Source organism: Astatotilapia calliptera, chromosome 7 (assembly GCF_964374335.1).
Source record: "Astatotilapia calliptera chromosome 7, fAstCal68.1, whole genome shotgun sequence".
Lineage (NCBI taxonomy): Eukaryota > Metazoa > Chordata > Actinopteri > Cichliformes > Cichlidae > Astatotilapia > Astatotilapia calliptera.
Window position 1 is genome coordinate 40,185,473 of NC_137428.1, and position 8,819 is coordinate 40,194,291.

At 42.5% G+C, this 8,819-nt stretch overlaps 1 protein-coding gene across 2 annotated transcripts in view; it reads right to left on the bottom strand.

The window, feature by feature from the left end:
- myo5b (myosin VB) overlaps nucleotides 1-7,961 on the bottom strand; it is a 48,753-nt gene extending 40,792 nt beyond the window's left edge. Inside the window, exon 1 of one of the 2 annotated variants that reach the window (XM_026174640.2) lies at nucleotides 7,830-7,961. In XM_026174640.2, the coding sequence (XP_026030425.1) occupies nucleotides 7,830-7,859 (30 nt within the window). In that variant the 5' untranslated portion in view covers nucleotides 7,860-7,961. The remainder of the gene's footprint in view (nucleotides 1-7,829) is intronic. The other variant, XM_026174641.2, reaches the window with a different exon arrangement.
- Nucleotides 7,962-8,819: the final 858 nt, after the last annotated feature.

Sequence of the window (8,819 nt, forward strand, 5' to 3'; positions counted from 1 at the left end):
AGAAAGATTTAATGAGAACTATTAATATTCACCAATGAACAAAAGAAAAATGATCAAAACATCAAAAATATCGATTCTGAGTCCCAAGAGTCAAAGTCAATATGAGATGTGTGGCCTACTTTAGTTTGCCAATGATAATAAATAAATTACTGACATGGCAAAATAAATGCGTGAAACTGAGTCTGTCATCTTTCCAGAATCTTTATCCCTGTGACCCCTGACCCTTCGGTACCTGATGCAGGAACTCAGTATTTTTGATTTTACAATCTGGATGTATGTAGTGCGAAGATGCAGCTTCCTCAGAGATGGAAGGATCCAAAATACCAGTAATGTAAATTCATAAAGACTTTCAGACTTCTTGTTTTAGGTCATTATGGAGCCATAATCACGTAATCAGCTGGTCAATACAGCTTAGTGGGAAATGACTGAGCTGCTAGAGAGAACAACAAGCATACAAAAACAGAATAATAAAAGTCCGACATGGAGCGAAGTCACTGCTGCCCTGATCATCAAAGTGCGAGAAAAAGGAGAGAACCGTCCGAGTTTAAACCGCAGCTCTCTGGATTCTGGAAGACACTCTGACCACTTGGTGATCAACAATTGTTAAGATTAATCAGATTGTCAATCAGATTAATGAGTAAAGAAACTCGTCCCACTGCAGGCCTGATCTGCTCTGACTCAGCAGCCTCAGCAGAGTCCTGGATCTGAGTCCAGCAGATTCCCACTAGACCAGCATCACTCTGAGATCACCCTGATAACACAAACCCTCTTGGAGAGCCCAGCAATCATGACTCAGCTGAGCACAGGTGGAGCTGCAGGTGGAAACCCTCCCCCCAAATACCAGATTACTCAGTCTGATGAGGTTCAAAGTGGCCCCACTTAATGAAGCGGACCACCGAGCCCAGGAGGAGGATTACAGATCAGAGCTGACTCACAGATAGAGACACACACACGCACACACACACACACACACACACACACACACACACACACACACACACACACACACAGTCAGAAATCTGCGTCTGATTCTAATCTGAAACATACGCTCACGCTGTCCTCGGAGCAGAGCTGCGACTAACGAGCTGTAATTAATCTCAGCTAATCCCGGCATGCACAGCAGAAGACGACGACTTCTCCTGAGTGAGTCTCCATCATTCAATCCAACCGCTCCTCCTCTGCAGGGTAGCAGGGGGGTGGGGTTGCATGGTGCCTGTCCTCGCTGGCTTTGGGTGATCACATCTAAACAGTGGCAGTTTCTCAGACAGGGGTTAAAAAGAGAGGTTACAGCTGAATGTGAAGGATGTAGAAAAGTGCTGCTGTCAGAAATGTTCACGTGACTGAACTTCACTGTTTGTAAAACAATATTAAACATGACCGACTGAAAGCTGAATGGACTTCAGGGTTACGCCTGCACGTGTGTTGTTATTTAGTTTTTACTTTTCAGTTTTGGTTCCATTCCAGAGATGTCGTGATTTTTTTGGTTTATATTTTGATAGTTTCTGTTAATTTTTACGATGTGATTGGTATTTGTAAGACTGAAAGAAAGCCGGTGCTCCTAATCTCAGGGGCAGCGATCTAAGCAGAGAAGCCCACCCTCCTCCTCCACCCTTTCTAAGCCAGCAGGAAGATATAATCTCTGCAGTGTCCTGGTCTGTCCTGGGGTGTCCTCCCCGATACATGAAAAATAACACCGTGGAGGTGAACAGGAGGCGTGCTGGTCAGATGATTTAGCCGCTTCAACTGCCTCCTTTCAGTGTAGAGGAGCAGCAGCTGTACTCAGCAGCACGTACACATGGACAAGCTTCACAGATCTCACTGTTACTGCTGCAGGAACACAGACTCTGTGCTCACAGGTTAAACATGTGAACAGGTGTGATGACAGGTGTGATGACAGGTGTGCACCTCTCTCCTGTCCTCTGAACAGTCTGCCGTCATTATTTACAGTTAGCTTTTTAAAATCTAGCTGATCCAGCGTCCAGCCTACAGGTGCTGCTGCAGCTCATTTCCCCCTTTTTTCTCCCAATTATGACGCCTTTAAAATGAGGTTTTCATCCTGACACCAACATCTGTTACAACAACTGTCGCAGTCAGAGTTTGTGACGTCACATAAATTAAAAATGATGAAAGAAAAGTGTTTCAGTGACTCAAAACAACATAAAACATGGAAACTTCCAAATGTGCTTTTTAGTTAGAAGCTACAGCTATATAAAAATGAACTGTGGAAACGTCCCAGCAACACAATTTGAAGATGTAGGCTAACTTTAGTCTTACCTAACCTAAGCTGCTAACTTCTCACAGATCCTGCTGTCACTTCCTCACAGTTCACATGAAATTTTGCTTCAGTTCAAACTGAAAGGTCCAAAAGTCAAAGTGAGTTTGGTGCAGAAAAGCTCTACAAAATAACGACAGTTAAAAGTACGTCTGGTGTCAGAGTCAAGGCCATCATTATCAACAGCATGTAATAAAAGGAAGTATCATCAGATTAAAGTTGGCTTCTGAGTTACTTTCTTCTCGTAACAGCATGAGGAAGAAGACTCACTGAACTCCAGCACAGAGAATAAAGCCGAGACCAAGATCACAAAACAAAACGTCCTCACATTTTAAAAGCTTTAACTCTCATCTCTCACAGAAAGATCTCAGAAAAAAAAAAGAACAAAAGTAAACTCATAACTTTCCCCCTGCTGTGAACGCTGACGTAACAAGACACTTTTCTGCCTGATTACAGTGGTCCAGGAGACGGTACAGACTGAAGGACTACAGGTGGGACTACAGTGAGTTCTGCTGCAGGAGGAAGCTCATTTAGTCTTTGCGTCTCAGATTTCAGACAGCCTGATTGAGCAGAGGTTTCACTCAAGCTGAGGTGAGGTTAACAAGTTCATGAACATTCAAACAGGTTCCTGCTGAGTTAATAAAGAGTCACAGATTAGACTGGAAGCAAAGCTCAGATTAAAGAGTAGAACACAACTAAGTCCAATCCTCGAATCAAAGAAATCCAACCATCAGAGGATGAACGGAGCCTGGCCTGACTGAACCCACAACACTGCTGAATCCTACAATCCCCACAATGCATTAGAGTCTCTCTGCTTTTATCCTTTTTTTTTGTTTTGTTTTGTTTTCCTCTGGGCATTTTCTTCCTGTTGCTCATCAGCTGTTTTATGTTTTTATTCTCTCTCCCATTTCTGCCTGTCGGTTTATGATGCTGAAGAAAATTAAGTTGGAAGACAAACAACAAATTTAATGATCTGACTGCATGTGTGTGTGCGAGTGTGTGTGTGGCTGAAGGATGAAGACATTAGATAAGACAATGGCTTCATCTCTGATTTTCTTTTGTTGCTCATTGTAGAAAACGAGCTTTAATCATTAATCACTGACGTGCAGGTGAGCAGATGATGGGCTGTCAGTGATCTGAGTGATGAATCATCAGTGAGTGTAATAATGCTGCTTTTCCAGGCTGATAACAGGTTCAAACAACCAGCAGAAAACCAGCTTCCGGTCTCGCTCTGAAGGTTTATTCAACCAGTGATAATGCCCTGATCACAGAAACCGTCCAGCACGGCCTCACAGACAGCCTGAGTCCTGTGAACCACTCTGAAATCCAACACGGGTCCTTTCTAACTCAAATCTGCGCCTCCTGCACCTGTCCGCTCAGCCGCACGCAAGACTCCTTTCAAAAATTAGCCATTTTACACTAAAGTGTGCACTCTGTGGAATTTCTGAGGAAAAATCTCTTTAGTTTGCGTTATCCAGGCTTTACCTGTTCTTCTCTTACATTCAGGCCAAATAATCACATATAGCTCCAACGTTACTTCACTCTCCACCCGCAGCGCCATGAACTAATGTTCCAACACTAAGTCCCAACAGGTGACTCATCTCTTTAAAATCTGAATAAACACCGTGCTGTCTGGTTTGTGTGTCGGGTGTAACATAAATCATCCTCAGAGTTTAGTGCAGGTGAGTCCTGAGCGTCTAAAGGCGACGTAAGTGACGGGGTTCGGGCTGGAGCTGCTCCAGCAGGTGCGCGTTTGTCTGTTCCAGGTGAAAAGTAAACTCACCTTCGTGTACAGCTCGTTCACGGACATCGTGCCTCCCCGGTGGATCAAACTACACTAATAAGCTCCTCTTGTGTCCATTAATGATCCATTAGAGTCCCTCTGCGCTCCGGTTCGGTCCTAAACCAGCAGAGACTTTCCAGTGCGCATGCCCCGCAGCAGGTGTCTGGCCGAGTTTCGGTCACTTTGTTCGGTGTAGCGTCGGTCCGAAGGAGCGCGCTCCCGCTGCTGTTTCCTCCGGTAAAAACGAACCCTCGGGTACTTCAGGGTAAACTCAGAGCCGATGAAAAGGGTTCTAACCGGAAGAAGGATCCCGAAATCCAGAAAAACGGAAACGAAAAGCCTGAAGCGACCCGCAGGTGGAGGGAGGGAGGAGGCCTGTTCTTCCTGACAGCCGTGTTTTCCCCACACTGCCCGCTGATTGGCTGATCCCTGGCTCCAAGCCAGGTTTCAACCACACACACACACATACATACACACACTACGCAGGGTGCTTCAACATGAGGCGTGGATCCCCACACAGGGTCCTGAGAGAAACCTGGAGGGTCCATTTAAAAAAAAAAAATTCCCAAGTTAACATTTTATTTGAATTTCTATGAATACCATCCCTGTAAAAGTATTAACACTATGACAGCATCTCCAAAATTCACTGCCTCACACAGTCAGACCTGGTACAGATCTACAAGACTGATTCTGTTTGTGGATCCAGTGGAAATTGGCATCAATTCCACTGCCTGTTTATTCCAGTATATAGAATTATTTGTATGGGTCTAGGTGAATGGAGCAAAACCACTAAAATAATCCCACCTGCTTCTCTAAACTAAAGTCCCACTTTTATTTCACTTATTGCAAATCCAGCATCAATCATCTGTATGAACTGTAATAAAACAACATATATGACTTGCAGTCTTTCTCACGGTAATTCAGAGCCATCTATGGAGCAGGAAGGAAACCTCCAAGTTATGAGAAGTTCATTGGTAACATAAATACATAAAACAAAAACATACTTTTTTCTGCCTTCTCTCCGATATTCTTCCACTATTCACCAAATTTTGTATATATTATAATCAAATGACCTCTAAAAACCTAAAACTTCTTTTCTGTGATTAGCTGACACACCTTTGTGGGTGTGGCCACTTTAATGGTCAAACATCTGTAATTCTTTAATATTTCATCTAGTTGCAACCAAATCTGTTTATAAAGGTCAATATTCCAAATGCAAACTACTGACCTTGTACCAGTTTTACCACTAAGGGATGCTAATTCAATAGTAAATAAAACAATATAAACAGCAATTAGTTGAATATAATAAAAAAAAGTAAAAAATCTAATTAAAAACAAACAAAACGAAATTGGTGGTCTAAGTTAAGCATTGCAAAATATTGGAATTGTGGTGCTGTCACAATAGCACCATCATTTGGTCAATAAGAGAACTACCCTCAGAGGAACTTTGATTTTGTATTTTTAATCTTTCTTTTGTTTTGTTTTTTGATTATCTTTTCATGAAGGCTTCAGAATGACAACCAGAATGTCAAACAATCAGCCACAAAGAGAAGACAAACAGACATGAAAGCAAACAGGCTGCACACTGTGAGAATTAATCATTTAACGCTCGTCCACGCCTCCTCACCTGACAGCATTCATCCAAACGTGTCGTCTCATTCTTTCCACACCTTAACCTCTTAAGCCCCAAGCCTAACTGATCTCCAGCCTTTTGCCCCCGTATCAGGGGGCGTTGGGGCTTAAGAGGCTTTGTTCCACTTCAACTTTTTGTGTTTAAATTGACCACAAAAACTGAATGCAGTGGAACCAGAAAGAGGCCAGACCAATCAAAAGTGTAATAATGAGGTGGGATGTAAATAAATCCTGTGTTAACACCTGGTGTGTACTTAAGAATTTTTATGTTTCTTTCTATTTTTAAATGCAAATCATGTACTTTATAAATCTACGGAGCCCCGCAGGGGACATGGGAGAAAAAAAAATTAAGACGGACTTTTGCGAGATCTCGCAAAACTATCTCGGGATCTTGCAAAACTTTTGCGAGATCTCGCAAAACAAACTCGGGATCTCGCAAAAGTTTTAGCTGCATTCTTCCCATTAGCTTCGAGCTAACGGGAGGTCGAGACCTACTACAGCCGGGAGGAATCGTGCCTCGACTCGTGTCTCGACCTCCCGGTCGGCTTCAAGCCGGCGTCCGAAGAATGCGGCTAAAAGTTTTGCGAGATCTCGCAAAAGTCTGTCTTAATTTTTTTTCTCCCATGTCCCCTGCGGCGCTCCGTATAAATCCATTTATTTTACAGTAGGAGTTACACTGTAGGCTGAAACCAGCAAACATGTCACACCAGCTGTAATCCTGTAACCTGTAACCTGTGTGTGTCAGTTAGCCTGCAAAAAAACAAACACAAACAAAACACCATTAAACCTTATTTTGGGATAAAGCCTTCAAACCTCTGAAGCTTGTAGACTAAAGACTGTGTAGTTTTTATGTCTTGGTGATCACTGATGTGGAATTTCTGTTATTACTGTTAATTCAGTCTTTTAAATAACTGCCAGGAGGAATTTCCTAGACTGTGGCAAGAAGAAGCATCAGCCTGCACAGCTGCAGTTCCCCTAATGGCCACTTGAGACTCCAGCATTGAGTCAGTCCCCATAGTCTCCCATGTTAAAATGGTTGGCTTTACTGCAGAAATAACATGTTTACAGGCTGATACAGGAAACTGTTTTGTTACTATAACCTATTTCATCCTTGCTGACTTTGTGAAGACTGTTGGGTTTGATCTAATTATTACAGTTTGCTTTAATATGGTGGTGGTGGTGGGGGTGGCTGTAGCAGCTAGCTGTCTGCTAGATAACAGGACCTCTGTGTTTGTGCTGTTGGAGGCAATTATCTGACCAATATCATGGCTGCTGTGAGGTTAATTATTGTCACAGATCGCCAAAATTCAAGGAATGTAACTTAGTGCTAACATGCTAACTAGCATTAGCTGGTCTGTTTGCACTCCACCACCTCATCTAAATGTGGTCACTCCAGAAACAAAAAGCTAACACAGCAGGATTCAAAACCAAAGGGTGCCTAAAACCAGTCTGTGCGTGAGACTTTGTAGACATAAATCTAAAAATCTGAATCTGGAGAGAAATTATGTCCTGTTATTACAGATGAAGCTACACAGTAGCATAGAAAGTAAATGAGCTCCAGTCACATTATTAAAAATATAGTACTTTTGCTTAGATTATAGTAATACGTCATCACTGAAAGAGCACTACGCTCTAAACTGCTTCAACATTTTGGGTCTTTGTCACTGTGAATGTTTTGCTTCAGTGCAGTAAGACTATCCAGCTGCAGTATGGGAAATTAGGATTTTTGGCTGCTTTCTTTGTGTCTCATTCAGGCCTCTAAGAATCCTTCAACTAACTAATTTATCCTTTTCTCTTCAGACATGTTGATAAATCTCTCACAAACAAGGTCAAACTAAAAAGTCTATCGAGCCAGAGAAGGATATTTGACCTTCATGCACCACCACCCATAACATTTATATTTCCTGTAATATCTCCTCACAGACATAAAATGTGAGAGTATAAAGCTGGTTTTACATAAAATGTTCTTATGTAAGTCAGACCTTTCCTTCTGATAACACATCAGTAAAGTGTGTCTGTTATCAGAGATGTTGTGTAATGCCGACAGGCTGATAGTGAACGTTATAGAGAATATTTTGTGTGAACATTAACCACAGATATGAGCTCTTACAGTGAGTACAGAGGCAATAACAGGTCCTTTACCTTGGAGTAGGGGTAATAATCTCCGCTCATCCTCTCCGGCTGATAAATAGATCCTCATGTGCTGAAATAAGCTGCATTAGATCCTGTGACAGTGATTGTGGGAAGCAGCAGCTCGTCTCAGACCTGTCTGAGCACAGCTATTATTCTTACTCAGCTAATGAGTCCACTCCCAAACCACTCCTTCTGCTGGTATGAGGTGTTTACCTGCACATGAGTCTGACAAGACGCCGGTCCACCCACAACAGGCTTTATCACGCTGCCACAGCCGTGAAGGCTGTGAAACACAAGCGTGAAAAAGAACAACAGAGAACTTCAACAGGCTGCACACGGAAGAAGAAATCTCACCACAGGCTGACAGTCCTGTGACTTTCATTAATGTTCCTGAACCTGTGCTCCTCTGACATCAGTGAAATATAATGTGGCACTAGCATTCATGTCACTGTTTTCCAGCCTTGTTTCATTCTGGGAACAGAGGAGCTGTGCACTATTAACAGTTCAAAATAATCTTTACTGGTGCTGCACAAATCACTGTTCAGTCCTGTGGTCAGTCTGTGCAATAGAGACACAGTTAGTTACACAAGAAAATGGACAGTATAAACATGTAAGCATTTTTTACTCTTTGACTCTACAAGCGTAGCTGTGCATGATTCAGAGCTTTGGATGAGCTGATTTCTTTCACCAGTTTTCAGAGGTGTGCTGAGGAACAGCAACAAGTGTTTCAAGCTTACTTCTTAGCCATTTGGCAGCTGCCATGTTACTTTCTGTGGGACCAGAAGCAACCATATTTAGAGGAAAGGGTGGAGTTTGAAGAAAAATTCACTGAGGTCAGAGATCAGGTGAGCAGTAGACTCATTTTGTCACAGAGTTCTATTCAGTCAGACTCCTTTTTTACTTCTTTTTCCTGCATAGTAGGAGTAATGCAATGCTTCACTTTACTGACCTATATGCTGTGTCCATCTTTGATATACAGTTTATGTTTGGTTTACAAAC